Genomic DNA, 15,522 nt, shown 5'->3' with positions numbered 1-15,522 from the left:
TATCAGTGCAGTGCTGAATATTATCTATATAAAATTAAATATACTGATACAATGCAGTGCTGAATATTATCCATATTAAATTAAACATATTGACACCAGTCCTGAACATTATTCCATATTAAATTAAATATACTGATACAAATGCAGTGCTGAACATTATCCATATAAAATTAAATATACTGACACAATACTCAACATTATCCATATAAAATTAAATGCATTGATACCAGTACTGAACATTATCTATATAAAATTAAATAGACTGATACCGTGCAGTGCTGAATATTATGCATATAAAATTAAATATACTGAAACCAGTGCAGTGCTGAACATTATCCATATAAGATTAAACATATTGACACCAGTTCTGAACATTATTCCATATTAAATTAAATATACTGATACAAATGCAGTGCTGAACATAATCCATGTAAAATTAAATATACTGATACAAATGCAGTGCTGAACATTATCCATATAAAATTAAATGTACTGATACCAATACTGAACATTATCCATATTAAATTAAATGCATTAATACAAGTGCTGTGCTGCAGACAGGGGTTTTTTTTTAATATATTTTTGGTACTTTTATATTTTTGATACTCTGATATTTTTTTGTATTTTCTCTTGATATTTTTGGTGCTTTGCAGAACTATTCCATGGCAGTGTACCTGCTGAAGCAGCTCTCTCTCCTCCACATAACAAACTGTTATGTGCTGCAGATAGGGGTTTCTCTGATGGTTTTTATATTGATTCTGGTATTTTTGGTGTTTACTCTGATATTTTGGTGATTTCTCTGACATTTTGGGTGCTTTCTGTGTTTTTTGCAGAACTATTCCATGGCAGTGTACCTGGTGAAGCAGCTCTCCCTGCAGTGCCATAACCTGCAGGCAGGGGTTACTCTGATAGTTTAGGTGTTTTCTCTGATTTGTTTGGTATTTAATGTTTTAAATCTTAATTTAATGTTTTAAATCTGATGTTTTTGATGTTTTCTGTGTTTTTTCCAGAACTATTCCATGGCAGTGTACCTGGTGAAGCAGCTCTCTCTGCAGTCCTATAAACTGCAGGCTGGCTGTGCTGCAGGCAGGGCTTACTCTGATGCTTTTGATATTTTCTCTGATGCTTTAGGTGTTTTCTCTGATACTTTAGGTGTTTTCTCTGATGTTTTGGATGTTTTTTGGTGTTTTGCAGAACTATTCCATGGCAGTGTACCTGGTGAAGCAGCTCTCTCTGCAGTGCCATAACCTGCAGGCTGGGGTTACTCTGATAGTTTAGGTGTTTTCTCTGATATGTTTGGTATTTAATCTGATGTTTTCTGTGTTTTTTTGCAGAACTATTCCATGGCAGTGTACCTGGTGAAGCAGCTCTCTCTGCAGTGCCATAACCTGCAGGCAGGGGTTACTCTGATACTTTAGGTGTTTTCTCTGATACTTTAGGTGTTTTCTCTGATATGTTTGGTGTTTAATCTGATGTTTTCTGTGTTTTTTGGCAGAACTATTCCATGGCAGTGTACCTGGTGAAGCAGCTCTCCCTGCAGTGCCATAACCTGCAGGCTGGCTGTGCTGCAGGCTGGGGTTACTCTGATACTTTAGGTGTTTTCTCTGATATGTTTGGTATTTAATCTGGTGTTTTCTGTGTTTTTTTGCAGAACTATTCCATGGCAGTGTACCTGGTGAAGCAGCTCTCCTCCTCGGTGCTGCTGCAGCGGTTGCGGGCCAAGGGAATCCGGAACCCGGATCACTCCAGAGCTCTCAGTATGTGCTGAGCTTCTTAAAAATGGGGAAAAAAAATTCACTTTGCAGCTAGAACTGTGCTAACCAAGCTTTGGACTTCCTACAGCCCTCTGGGCTTTGGGAATCTGATAGTGCTGCTCTTTGTATTCAGCTCCAATTGAAAGACTCAGAGGCTTTTGTTTGCACTAGGAGCCAGTCCAGGAACCCTGGTGACACTGGGAGAGGAAAAATGCAAGAGAATCTCTTTCAGCTCAGCCATCCTGGCTTTGTTTGTGCAGAATGGCACAACTGTGTTTCTGCAGGGAAATAAATGGGCATTGAGAATTCAGGGCCAAAAAATCACCCTGGGGCTGGATCTGGGCAGGAGAATTGGGGTGAGCCCCAAGGGAGTGGCACAGAAATCCTGAATTTGCTAAAACTGATGTGGGTTTGATTTTTGGGGAAAGGAAGAAAATCCCACTATCTGATCACTTTTGAATCACTTTTAAATCACTTTTTAATGCTCAGATCAGGTGCTGTGCCTTCTCCAGAAATGAACAAATCTAAATTAAATTAGTGCAGAATGGCACAACTGTGTTTCTGCAGGGAAATAAATGGGCATTGAGAATTCAGGGCCAAAAAATCACCCTGGGGCTGGATCTGGGCAGGAGATTTGGGGTGAGCCCCAGGAGAGTGGCACAGAAATCCTGAATTTGCTGCTTTTTTGTGTCTTCTGAGAAGTTTGTGTCAGAAAATCACCAGCTAAAACTGATGTGGGTTTGGCTTTTAGGGAGAGGGGGAAAAATCCCAGCACCTGATCACTTTTAAATCACTTTTCAGTGCTCAGATCTGGTGTTGCACCTTCTCCAGAAATGAAGAAATTTAAAAATTAGTGCAGAATGGCACAACTGTGTTTCTGCAGGGAAATAAATGGGCATTGAGAATTCAGGGCTAAAAATCACCCTGGGGCTGGATCTGGGCAGGAGAATTGGGGTGAGCCCCAAGAGAGTGGCACAGAAATCCTGAATTTGCTGATTTTTTGTGTCTTCTGAGAAGTTTGTGTCAGAAAATCACCAGCTAAAACTGATGTGGGTTTGATTTTTGGGGAAAGGAAGAAAATCCCACTATCTGATCACTTTTAAATCACTTTTAAATCACCTTTAAATCACTTTTCAATGCTCAGATCTGGTGTTGCACCTTCTCCAGAAATGAAGAAATTTAAATTAAATTAGTGCAGAATGGCACAACTGTGTTTCTGCAGGGAAATAAATGGGCATTGAGAATTCAGGGCCAAAAATCACCCTGGGGCTGGATCTGGGCAGGAGATTTGGGGTGAGCCCCAAGGGAGTGGCACAGAAATCCTGAATTTGCTGATTTTTTGTGTCCTCTGACAAGTTTGTGTCAGAAAATAACCACCAAAAACTGCTGAGGGTTTGATTTTTGGGGAAAGGAAGAAAATCCCACTATCTGATCACTTTTAAATCACTTTTAAATCACTTTTAATTCACTTTTAAATCACTTTTTAATGCTCAGATCAGGTGTTGCACCTTCCCCAGAACTGGAGAAATGAGTCCAGCACTAAATAAAATAAAAGTGCTGAGAATTAATTTGTCCTGTTGCAGTTTGATGATTTAAATGCACAAAAATCTTCTCTTGTGGCTGCTGCTCTGCAAGGTGAGAATAAAATTGTAGCTCTGGTTCTTAGAGCAGGAATTAAATGAGTTTGATTTTTTAAATTTTTCCTTGAAAATAAAAACAGAGGATGAAAAACTCCAGAAATTCAAGACTTCAGTATTTCACTGCAGTTATTTAAATCTGATTTTCTCAGGGTACTGCTGATTTCCTATTGCCCAATTTGCTTTTTAGTTTTAAATAATTTGATGAGGATTTGGGGTTTGTGGTGCTGCCTCTCCATGTGAGAGTTTTAAACAAATTTAACAACTTTAGCTTGAAGTTATAATTGAAATAATGTGATATTAAATATTAAATAATGTCAGGTGAAGACACCTCTGGATAAACACACCATTTCAAACTTATTTTATTTTTTTTATCATCCAATTCATGTTCAAATTAACCTAAAATAAACTTTTTCTTCTTTCAAATCCCAGTTAAAGAGAAGCTAACTGCTGATCCAGACAGTGAAATAGCAACAACCAGCTTGAGAGTGTCTCTGCTTTGTCCAGTAAGTTGTTTTTTTATTCCCTAAAAGTGATTCTGATGGAAATGGGAATGGTGGAATTTTGGGATAGGAATAATAATGGGATTTAAGGATAGGAATAATGTGATTTTGGGTGGGAATGATGTGATTTTGGGATAGGAATGATGTGATTTAGGGATGGGAATGATGTGATTTTTGGAATAGGAATAATAATGGGATTTTGGGATGGGAATGATGGGATTTAGGGATGGAAATAATAATGGGATTTAGGGATGGAAATAATAATGTGATTTTAGGATAGGAATAATAATGTGAATTTGGGATGGAAATGGTAATGTGATTTTAGGATAGGAATAATAATGGGATTTAGGGATGGGAATAACAATGGGATTTTGGGATAGGATAATAATGGGATTTTGGGATGGGAATGATGGGATTTTGGGATGGGAATAATAATTTGATTTAGGGATAGAAAATAGTAATGTGAATTTGGGATAGGAATAATAATGTGATTTAGGGATGGGATTGATGGGATTTTGGGATAGAAATAATGTTATTTTGGGATGGGAATTACGTGATTTAGGGATAGGAATAATAATGTGATTTTGGGATGGGAATGATGTGATTTTGGGTGGGAATGATGTGATTTTGGGTGGGAATGATGTGCTTGGTCATGGATTGGGAGGGAGGAGGTGCCCAGGCCTGGGAGCCAGAGGGAAGGAAAAACCCCCAAGATTTTCTGGGCATGGGGCAGAGGGATTTCAGTTCAGGAGGAAGTGGGGCCTGGGAGAGGCTTTTGGGGTTTTTGGGATATTGTGGTGCCATCCTGTGGCTTCCTCCTTGTACTGCTCAGCATCAGCCTGGATTGGATCCCAAAATTCCACCCCAGAGCTGCTCAGGTGCAGCCTTGAGTGGATTTTATCAATAAAATATAAATAAACACAACTGCATGAACAATTAATCATAAATTATTGTTTTGTGGGGTTTTCAGGTGCTAAAAATCTTGTTTAGATTTTGGTGTGGTCAGTGCAAACCCCTCCTGAGCTGCAGCATCAGCACCCACAGAGCTGGGGGTTTGTGAGGAGATTTTTATTTATTTCAGAATAATTTAAATCTCAGTTTATTTCAATTAAAGTGAAATTCCTTTCAGTGTAATGATATTTTCATGGTGGAATATTTGGGTTTGGTTTGGTTTGGTTTTTTGGTCCTTCCACCTGTGCTCAGTGGACTCTGTGTTTGGATGTATTCTTCAACTTCCTTGATCACTTATAATTAAAAATACTATTTTTATTCACTTTTATCCCATTTCAAACAGGAAGGAGTCACCTGTGTAAATGACAAAACTCAGATTTCTGAGACATAAAACTCCACCTAACTCTTGCCTCTTTTCAGACAGAAAATCCCTGGTGGATAATTGAACCCCAAAATAATAAATTTTATTTTTTTTTTAATTTGCAGCTTGGCAAAATGCGCCTGACCATCCCCTGCAGGGCCCTGACCTGCTCCCACCTGCAGTGCTTTGATGCCACTCTCTACATCCAGATGAATGAGAAAAAACCAACCTGGGTGTGCCCTGTGTGTGACAAGAAAGCTCCTTATGAGCATCTCATCATTGATGGGTGAGTCAGGCTGGAGCCCAGCCCCAGGTCATCTCCTGCCTGAAACTGAAACTCTTAATAATCTGAATTACCTGGATCTGAGAACCTGAGTAATTGGGATTTATTATCTGAATAACCTGGATCTGATAGCCTGAATAATTGGGATTTAATAATCTGAATAATTGGGATTTAATAATCTGAATAATTGGGATTTATTATCTGAATAACCTGGATCTGATAGCCTGAATAATTGGGATTTATTATCTGAATAACCTGGATCTGATAGCCTGAATAATTGGGATTTGATAATCTGAATAATTGGGATTTAATAATCTCAATAATTGGGATTTATTATCTGAATAATTGGGATTTATTATCTGAATAACCTGGATCTGATAACCTGAATAATTGGGATTTGATAATCTGAATAATTGGGATTTAATAATCTGAATAATTGGGATTTATTATCTGAATAACCTGGATCTGATAGCCTGAATAATTGGGATTTATTATCTGAATAACCTGGATCTGATAGCCTGAATAATTGGGATTTGATAATCTGAATAATTGGGATTTAATAATCTGAATAATTGGGATTTATTATCTGAATAATTGGGATTTATTATCTGAATAACCTGGATCTGATAACCTGAATAATTGGGATTTATTATCTGAATAACCTGGATCTGATAGCCTGAGTAATTGGGATTTATTATCTGAATAACCTGGATCTGATAGCCTGAATAATTGAGATTTGATAATCTGAATAATTGGGATTTAATAATCTGAATAATTGGGATTTATTATCTGAATAACCTGGATCTGATAGCCTGAATAATTAGGATTTGATAATCTGAATAATTTGGATTTAATGATCTGAATAACCTAGATCTGATAGCCTGAATAATTAGGATTTGATAATCTGGGTAACTTGGATTTAATATTCTGAATAACTTGGATTTGTTAATATGAATAATTGGGATTTGATAATCTGAATAATCTAGATCTGATAGCCTGAATAATTGGGATTTATTATCTGAATAACCTGGATCTCATAGCCTGAATAATTGGGATTCAATAATCTGAATAACCTAGATCTGATAACCTGAATAATTTGGATTAATAATCTGAATAACCTGGATCTGATTGCCTGAATAATTTCAGTTTGATAATGTGAATACCTTGGATTTGATAACCTGAATACTTTGGATTTAATAATCTGAGTAATTTGGATTTTATGATCCGAATAATTTGGATTTAATAATCTGAATAACTTGGATTTAATAAATTCCCAAAAACCCTAAAATTTCAAAAAAACACCTCATCAGCAATGAGTCTTTTTTAGAGAATGTGTGGTCAAAAGCTGGAGAGGTTTCCTCAGGTAAATTTTTTCACAGGGGGTAAGGAGAAGATTTTTTAAAATAAATTCTAGTTTACATAATCCCTTTGTTTTGGGAAATGGAGAGTTCTGTGCCAGGAGCTCTGCAGGATTCCACTCTCAGTGCTTTTAAATAAAATAATTTTTGCAGATTTTTATTTTTGAATTTTGTGAGCGATTCCTTTTCATCAAGGAGGCAAACACACAAAATCAGACTTTCACTGACTGCTAAAGGAAAAAAAGCTCTTTTTTAGGACTGATGTGAGATGTTTTTGTTGGGCAGGTTGTTCATGGAAATCCTGAAGTTTTGTACAGACTGTGATGAAATCCAGTTCAAGGAGGATGGGTCCTGGGCCCCCATGAGATCCAAGAAGGAGGTGCAGGAGGTGACAGCATCCTACAATGGAGTTGATGGTGAGCCATGGCTGGGGGTTCTTCACCTCTCAAAATTCCCATTTTTAAACATTATTTACATCTTTGTTCTGGTTTAAGGACAGGTGTCTGCCAAAAAATGCAAAAGCTTCTCTTTGAAATGGAGAATGTAAACCCCTCCCTCCAAATTATTATCATTGTGAAATTAAGGAGCTCTCAGGCACAGATATGGGAATTAGGAATAACAGTTCTTGACTAGGAAAATTAAAATAGCAATGCAGCATTACACAGAACAATCCCAGCCCTGCCAGAGTCAGAATCCAAGCTGACACCCGTCAGTCAGTCAGGGTGTTGGCACAGTCCCATTCAATGGTGGCTGCATCCTCCTGCAGGGGCAGATGTGGTTCAGCTGGAGCAGTGCTCCTGGAGAAGGTGCAGTTTCCTCTGAAGCTCCAGGGATCATGTGGAAAGGTCTGGCTTTCCTCTGGAATCCAATGGGAAGAAGGTCCCTTGGTGTCCCAAATCTCAGTTTTTATCTGGGTAGGAAAGGCTTGGCTCCTCCCCTGGCTGGAGCATCTCCCAGTGGGATGATGGAATTTTATCAGTCATGCCCTGGGACTCAGTGGCCATGAACAGGAGATATCTCCTGGAGGGAGGATGGGCTGTGGGAAGATAAAGATGATTGCCCAGCTGGGTTAAAGATGGCCCATGAGCAGATAATGTGTGCCAGGAAATAAGGAAATAACTATCCCACCTTCCAACAGATGGTGATAAATTCACATTTCTGGCCACATCCTATAACCCAAGACAATCTTTAATCACTTCTGAGATCAGTAATGGGGTGACACCTCTGTGGGGTGATGGTGCTTTTCCCCCCAACATTCTGTCATTATTTTTTTGCCTTTAAATCAGAACTGTGCTGAGCTGTGCTGTGCTGATTGTTGATTTTGTGCAGGATGCATCAGCTCCTCCCTGGACCACCAGGTGTCCTCTCACCAACAATCCAACAAAAACAAGAAAGTGGAAGTGATCGACCTGACCATTGACAGCTCCTCTGATGAGGAGGAGGAGGAGCCTTCAGCCAAGAGGAGCTGTCCCTCCATATCCCCAGCATCACCAATGAACAACAAGGGGTGAGAGCAGAGCAGGGGAGGCAGCACTGCCAAAACAAATCACTCTGGAAAGTTCTGTGTGTGGGAGATAATCACTCTAGAAAGTTCTGTGTGTGGGAAATAAATCACTCTAGAAAGTTCTGTGTGTGGGAAACAAATCACTCTAGAAAGTTCTGTGTGTGTGAGATAAATCCCTCTAGAAAGTTCTGTGTGTGGGAAATAAATCAGCTCTAGAAAGTTCTGTGTGTGGGAAATAAATCACTCTATAAAGTTCTGTGGGAAATAAATCACTCTAGAAAGTTCTGTGTGTGGGAAATAAATCCCTCTAGAAACTTCTGTGGGAGATAAATCACTCTAGAAAGTTCTGTGTGTGGGAGATAATCACTCTAGAAAGTTCTGTGTGGGGGAGATAAATCAGCTCTGGAAAGTTCTGTGTGTGGGAAATAAATCACTCTAGAAAGTTCTGTGTGAGGGAAATAAATCAGCTCTGGAAAGTTCTGTTTTTGGGAGATAAATCCCTCTAGAAAGTTCTGTGTGTGGGAAATAAATCACTCTAGAAAGTTCTGTGTGTGGGAGATAAATCACTCTAGAAAGTTCTCTGTGTGTGAGATAAATCACTCTAGAAAGTTCTGTGTGTGGGAAATAAATCCCTCTATAAAGTTCTGTGTGTGGGAGATAAATCACTCTAGAAAGTTCTGGTTTTGGGAGATAAATCACTCTATAAAGTTCTGTGTGTGGGAAATAAAGCAGCTCTAGAAGGTTCTGTGTGTGTGAGATAAATCACTCTAGAAAGTTCTGTGTGTGAGAAATAAAGCAGCTCTGGAAAGTTCTGTTTTTGGGAGATAAATCACTCTAGAAAGTTCTCTGTGTGAGAAATCCCTCTAGAAAGTTCTGTGTGTGGGAAATAAATCCCTCTGGAAAGTTCTGTGTGTGGGAGATAAATCACTCTAGAAAGTTCTGTGTATGTGAAATAAATCCCTCTAGAAACTTCTGTGGGAAATAAATCACTCTAGAAAGTTCTGTGTGTGTGAAATAAAGCAGTTTTAGAAAGTTCTGTGGGAAATAAATCACTCTAGAAGGTTCTGTGTGTGGGTTAATCCTCATTCAGGAGCTCCAGGGTTTGTGCTCAGAGCACCAGGTTGGAATCACAGCTTTGAGTGTGGAACAGGAATATTTCAGTTTTGTTTGGGGAATGGAGCACAGGGAGTCAAAGATATAAATGGGTAATAATAAAATACTTTAGTTGTGTTTGGGGAATGGAGCAGAGAGAATCAAGGAGTGTGGAAAACAATAAAATATTTCAGTTGTGTTTGTGAAATAGAGCACAGGGAATCAAAGATTTGAGTGTGGAACACAAATATTTCAGTTGTGTTTGTGAAATAGAGCACAAGGAATCAAAGATTTGAGTGTGGAACACAATAAAATATTTCAGTTGTGTTTGGGGAATGGTGCACAGGGAATTAAAGATTTAACTGTGCAACACAATAAAATATTTTGGTTGTATTTGTAGAATGGTGCACAGGGAATCAAAGCTTTGAGTGTGGAACAGAATAAATTTTTTCAGTTGTGTTTGGAAGAGTGAGTGTAAAATGCTGCAGAAGGCACAATGTGGATTTGGCAGATCTGGGGATGTTTTTCTTGCACAGGGAAATGTAAAAGCAGCAGCCAGAATTTTTTTTAATTGAAATTCAATTTAAAAATTAGCAAATAAACACCCCCTGATGGGACAGCAATAAACCAAGAGTGTATTTTTATGCTTTTAACAACCTTTTTTTTTTTCTTTTTTTTTTTTTTTTTTGCTTTCCAGCATTTTAAATTTACCCCACCAAGCTTCTCCTGTGTCAAGAACCCCAAGCCTTCCTGCTGTGGACACCAGCTACATCAACACATCCCTCATCCAGGACTACAGGCACCCATTCCACATGACACCCATGCCTTATGACCTGCAAGGTCAGTCCTGCACAGCACTAAAATCCAGCAGAAAACCAAAATAATCAGCTGAATCTGTCTGCTGCCAAAGAGAATTTGATGTGCCATCAGTGTTAGGCTGGTTTTGTTTCAAAATAAGTGGTGAAAAAACAGAGGGGGTTGTTTTGAGAAGCTGAATTTTGTTTTTTTTTTTTTTTCTCTTGACAGGTTTAGATTTCTTCCCTTTCCTGTCAGGTGACAATCAGGTAAGTCAGGGAGAGCCAAACCTTTTTCCTGGTTTGGGTGCTGTGATCCCATTGCTGCTTGGGGCTCTCTGATCCCATTCCTGGTTGGGTTTTCTGATCCCATTCCTCTTTGGGGTTTTCTGATCCCATTCCTGCTTGGGGTTTTCTGATCTCATTCCTGTTTGTCCTTTTCCTGATTGAGGTTTTCAGATCCCATTCCTGATTTGGGTTTTCTGATCCCATTCCTGATTTGGGTTTTTTCATCCCATTCCTGATTTGGGTTTTCTGATCCCATTCCTGATTGAGATCCCATTCCTTGTTGAGGTTTTCTGATTCCATTTCTTGTTGAGGTTTTCTTATCCCATTCCTTGTTGAGGTTTTCAGATCCCATTCCTTGTTGAGGTTTTCAGATCCCATTCCTGATTTGGGTTTTCAGATCCCATTCCTGATTTGGGTTCTCTGTTCCCATTCCTATTTGCCTTTTTTCCTGCTTTGCCTTTTCTGCTCCCATTCCCTCCCTGCCCTTTCCACCCCACCCCCAACTCCTCCCACCTTCCAAACCGAGACACCCCAATCCTAAACTCCCATTCCCCTTTTACTACCACTACAAAACCCCAAACCCCACCTTACCAAACCCTTTTTTTTGTAACTTTTTCTCCCAATCCCTTTAAACTTTCCCCCAGCATTACAACACCTCCCTCCTCGCCGCCGCCGCCGCCGCCGTCTCCGCCTCGGACGATCAGGAACTTTTACACTCCAGATTTTTCCCTTACACCTCATCCCAAATGTTCCTGGATCAGCTGAATGCAGGAGGCAGCAGCTCCCTGCCAGCCACAAATGGCAGCAGCAGTGGCAGCAACAGCAGCTTGGTTTCCTCCAACAGCCTCCGAGAGAACCACGGGCACCCCGTGGCCAGCAGGAGCAGCACAGACACAGCCTCAATCTTTGGTATCATACCAGATATTATCTCATTGGACTGATCCATTTCTAATTTTTTTTGGGTTTTTTTTTTTTTTTTGGGGTGGGACAAAGGAAATCTTCATGCTCGGTTTTTCTTTCTGTCCAAAAAAAGTTAAGCAAGGTGGTTTTTTTTTTTTCCTTTTTTATTTTAAAAGGGAAAAAAAAAAAAAAAAAAAAAAAAAAAGATTTATGTGTACAGAGAACAAAAAGAAAAAAAAAAAAAAGTCTATTTTCAGTTTTACTTTTGTATATAAACCTAAGATGGCCTCGCTGGTAAAAATAAGAAAAAAAAAAAAAAGACAAAAGAGAAAAAAAAAAATTTAAGAAAAACAAGGAGCTTCAGTTCATTTTTATGGATGCTGAAGATTTTACACCTGTGCATTTTCCATGTGAGTTTCTTTTCTTTCCTTTGGGTTTTTTTTCCCTGTAGTTTGGACACCAATGGCATTATTTTCTCCACAGTTAAAGAAACAGGAGAGGAGCTGAACTTGTAAAGTTCAAGCTTGGGGAGAGAGTTTTGTCTCTTTTGGAGACAAATATTTCCCTTTGCTGGTGGAATCTGATTCCCCCATCCCATATTTTTGCAGATTTTCCTAATTCTGGCAGCAGAATTCTGTCTGCAGCCCAGAGCCTTTCAGGAGTGGGATTGGTTTTTTGGGATTTTTTTGGCATTTCCCCTCTACCCAGACAAATTCTCCTTTTGGATTTAGTCAGGAATGTCACAAATTCATCTTCACATGAAGCTGAGTGGGAGCTTTAGGTTGGATTTTAGGGGAAATTCTTCCTCTGAGGCTGTGGGGCTGCCCAGGGAATTCCCTTTTTGGAATTTTTTGGACATTGCCAAGGCTGCCAGAGCTGCAGGAATGTTTGGACAACGCTCCCAGGGATGCTCAGGGTGGGACTTTGATCCTTGTGGGTCCCTCCCAACTCAGAATATTCCACATTTTTTGGGGTTCAGTCATTCCTGAGGGCCTGACTCCATCAAATCCCAGCTGAGGAATGGTTTAGGAACAAGATCTTCCATTTTTATGGAGTGGAGCTCCAAATAAACATCAAATCCCATCTGTGCAATGGTTTGTGGGATAAAATTTTCCATTTTTATGGAGTGAAGCCCCAGTCCCAGCTGAGGAATGGTTTAGGAACAAGATCTTCCATTTTGGGGGAGTGGAGCCCCAAATCAACAACAAATCCCAGCTGAGGGATGGTTTGAGTTCAGTTTTTGTGGAGTGAAGCCCCAAATCCCATCTGAGAAATGGTTTGTGGGACAAAATATTCCAAAGTGGAGCCCCAAATCAAGATCAAATCCCAGCTGAGGAATGGTCTAGGGACAAGATAATTCCATTTTGGGGGAGTGGAGCCCCAAATCAAGGTCAAATCCCAGCTGAGGAATTATTTGTGGGACAAGATTTTCCATTTTTATTGAGTGGAACCCCAAATCAAGATCAAATCCCAGCTGAGGAATGACTTGTCCCATTTTTGTGAGGTCCCAAATCCCATCTGAGGAATTATTTGTGGGACAAAATTTCCCTTTTTATGGAGTGGAACCCCAAATCCCATCTGGGGAATGGTTTGTGGGACAAAATTTTCCAATTTATGGAGTGGGGCCCCAAATCAGCATCAAATCCCAGCTGAGGAAAGTTTTAGGAACAAGATTTTCCATTTTTTGGGCTGGGGCTGCAGGTTTTGTTTGCCAGCCCTGCAGCCCCCTCCCCCTCCTGAGCATGTCAGTGTAACCTCGTGGAGCTGCTTGTGTTTAACTCCTAAAATCCTAAAAAAAATAAAAATATTCCACCTTGGCAGCTCAGGCCTGCCCTGCCTGCCTGGAAAATTCTCATTTTAGTGCAGTAGATGCAGTTCCTGCTTCCAGGGGAGATTTTCCCTGAGCTCAAGAGGCAAATCCAGCCCCCCCTGCATGGTCTGTGCAGCCCAGCCTGACCCCCAAACCCACCACAAATCCCAGATTATTGCTCCTTACCCAGCTCTTTGTGGCTTTCAAAAATTCACTTTTCCCTTGGAATTATTTGGATTTTTTTTTTTTTCAGCCTTATTTAATTCCTGGTTTCTTTTCTCTTTTTTTTTTTTTTTTTTTTTTTTGTGCATGACATAGGAAATTTAATTTTTTTTTTTTTTTTTGGGTCATTTGGGTTGATCCATTCTTCTTAAGGAGTGGAATGTGTAAATAGCTGGAATGCAGATTTTTTTTTCAAGAGATTCTTTAAAGTCAGAGAAAAAAGGGGGAGGGAAGGAAGTGATTCTCTTGTGTCCCAAAGTCCATGTCAGAGAGAGTAAATATTTCCTCTGGTGTGAAAAATATTTTTATAACTGGTTGAAAGTGCAGGTAATGAGTTTATCAGGAAAAAAAAAAAAAGAGACTTAAGGAATACTAAAATTAGCAGATTATTGTCTGAATTTTTTTCATGTCCAAAAAAAAAACAAAAAAAAAAAAATACAAACCTGTTGATTGCAAATAGCTGCTTCAAGCATTGACAAGGGCCACCTTTTGCCTATGAAATCCTCTCAAAAAAAAAAACAAAATAAATCTTGCATTGATTAAAAAAAAAAGAAAAAAAAAACAGGAAAAAATTAAAAAAAAACAACAAGAAAAAAAAGCAAAAAAAAAAAAAAAATTCTTTAATCCAAGTAGCATTTAGATATTGCTGTCTGATCAGTTGTATGGTTATTTGAAAGGTTCACATGATGTGGCATCAAAAAAATTGTTTTTAGTGTTTTTACAGCATCCCTCTGCCACTAAATAGTTGACTTGAAATTTTGGAAAAAAAGGAAACTGTTGGTGTTTATATGTATATGTGTGTGTATATATGTATTTATAGATCTGTGTGTGTGAGTTCCAGGTGAGTTCAATAGTTTTTTCCCATGCATGTGTATTTCATACATATCTGGCTGATATATTCTATTTCACCATACACCCAATTTTATAATTTATTAAATGTCAGTTCCAAAAAAAAAAAAAAAAACCAAAAAAAAAAAAAAAAAAAGAAGGAAAAAAAAAAGAAAAAAAGTAAAAAAAAAAAAAAAGAAATAAAAGGCTAGAAAATGGGCAAGAGTTATTTTTGAAACAGTCTGATTTTGAAGTGATTCAAGCTCTGCCAGGAATGGCTCTGATCCAGTTTAGGGTGAGATTTTTTCATGGATAAAATGGAATTTTCTGGAATTGAGGGTGTGAGTGCTGTGGTTTTCCTGGAGCCTGCGTGTCCCAGCTGCTGGAATTTGGGATTGCTCAGAGCTGCTTTTCCCACTGTGCTTGGATTCTGGAAAGGGGAATCCCAACAGCAGAGGGACCCAGAGCCTGTTAATCCATGGAAATGGGATGTGGGAGTGGTGGTGTGCTGGGATTTGGGATTTTGGGAATGGCAGCTTGGACAGGAACATTCCCAATTCCCTGTGATCCCTGCAGGTCCTAACCCTGTTAATCCATGGAAATGGGATGTGGGGGTGGTGGTGTGCTGGGATTTGGGATTTTGGGAATGGCAGCTCAGCTTGGTGTTCCCATTCCCTGAGATCCCTGCAGGTCCTAACCCTGTTAATCCATGGAAATGGGATGTGGGGCTGGTGTGCTGGGATTTGGGATTTTGGGAATGGCAGCTTGGACAGGAACATTCCCAATTCCCTGAGATCCCAGTGGAGGGGAAGGCTCCAGGTTCACACCCTGTTAATCCCATGGACAGTGGGATGTGGTGGTGGTGTGCTGGGATTGGAAAAGGAGCATTGCCCATTCCCAGTGCTCCAGCATTCCCATTCCCAGTGCTCCAGCATTCCCAGTGCTCCAGCATTCCCAGTTCCCAGTGCTCCAGCATTCCCAGTTCCCAGTGCTCCAGCATTCCCAGTGCTCCAGCATTCCCATTCCCAGTGCTCCAGCATTCCCAGATTCCCAGATTCCAGCTCCCAGCGGTGCCTGGGCTGTGCCCCTGCTCTGGATCCTCGGAGCCGCGGGTGGGATCGTGCTGGGAGAGCCACACCCGGCTGGGCTGGGCTGGGCAGATGTGCCTGGGCTGCACATCTGGCTGTGGGGGTGCACATCTGGGTGTGGGGGTGCACATCTGGCTGGGGGGGCACAT

At 39.9% G+C, this 15,522-nt stretch overlaps 2 protein-coding genes across 3 annotated transcripts in view; one reads left to right on the top strand and one right to left on the bottom strand.

The window, feature by feature from the left end:
* Positions 1 to 14,231, top strand: part of PIAS1 (protein inhibitor of activated STAT 1) — a 58,398-nt gene extending 44,167 nt beyond the window's left edge. Inside the window, exons 7-15 of one of the 2 annotated variants that reach the window (XR_008841292.1) lie at positions 1,652 to 1,757; positions 3,824 to 3,897; positions 5,332 to 5,492; positions 7,133 to 7,263; positions 8,177 to 8,354; positions 10,141 to 10,283; positions 10,470 to 10,507; positions 11,170 to 12,579; positions 13,085 to 14,231. Coding sequence is in view for 1 of the 2 variants with exons in the window: in XM_056499539.1 (XP_056355514.1) it covers positions 1,652 to 1,757; positions 3,824 to 3,897; positions 5,332 to 5,492; positions 7,133 to 7,263; positions 8,177 to 8,354; positions 10,141 to 10,283; positions 10,470 to 10,507; positions 11,170 to 11,466 (1,128 nt within the window). In the remaining variant the exon portion in view is untranslated. Of the gene's footprint in view, positions 1 to 1,651; positions 1,758 to 3,823; positions 3,898 to 5,331; positions 5,493 to 7,132; positions 7,264 to 8,176; positions 8,355 to 10,140; positions 10,284 to 10,469; positions 10,508 to 11,169 lie in introns of both variants that reach the window. The other variant, XM_056499539.1, reaches the window with a different exon arrangement.
* On the bottom strand, positions 12,673 to 15,522 carry LOC130257229 (uncharacterized). Its single transcript, XM_056499540.1, has 2 exons — positions 12,912 to 15,522; positions 12,673 to 12,767 (listed from the first exon to the last, which is right to left on the bottom strand). The coding sequence occupies exon 1, from the start codon at positions 15,520 to 15,522 to the stop codon at positions 14,512 to 14,514; it is 1,011 nt and encodes a 336-aa protein (XP_056355515.1). The 3' UTR covers positions 12,673 to 12,767; positions 12,912 to 14,511.

This window comes from Oenanthe melanoleuca, chromosome 10 (assembly GCF_029582105.1).
Source record: "Oenanthe melanoleuca isolate GR-GAL-2019-014 chromosome 10, OMel1.0, whole genome shotgun sequence".
Lineage (NCBI taxonomy): Eukaryota > Metazoa > Chordata > Aves > Passeriformes > Muscicapidae > Oenanthe > Oenanthe melanoleuca.
Note: the sequence above shows the minus strand (reverse complement) of the source record. Positions and strands in the feature narration are given on the sequence as shown.

What these genes read in the sequence shown, in the direction of transcription:
- LOC130257229 (XM_056499540.1), bottom strand. Translation starts at nt 15,522, where the DNA reads ATGTGCCCCCCCAGCCAGATGTGCACCCCCACACCCAGATGTGCACCC.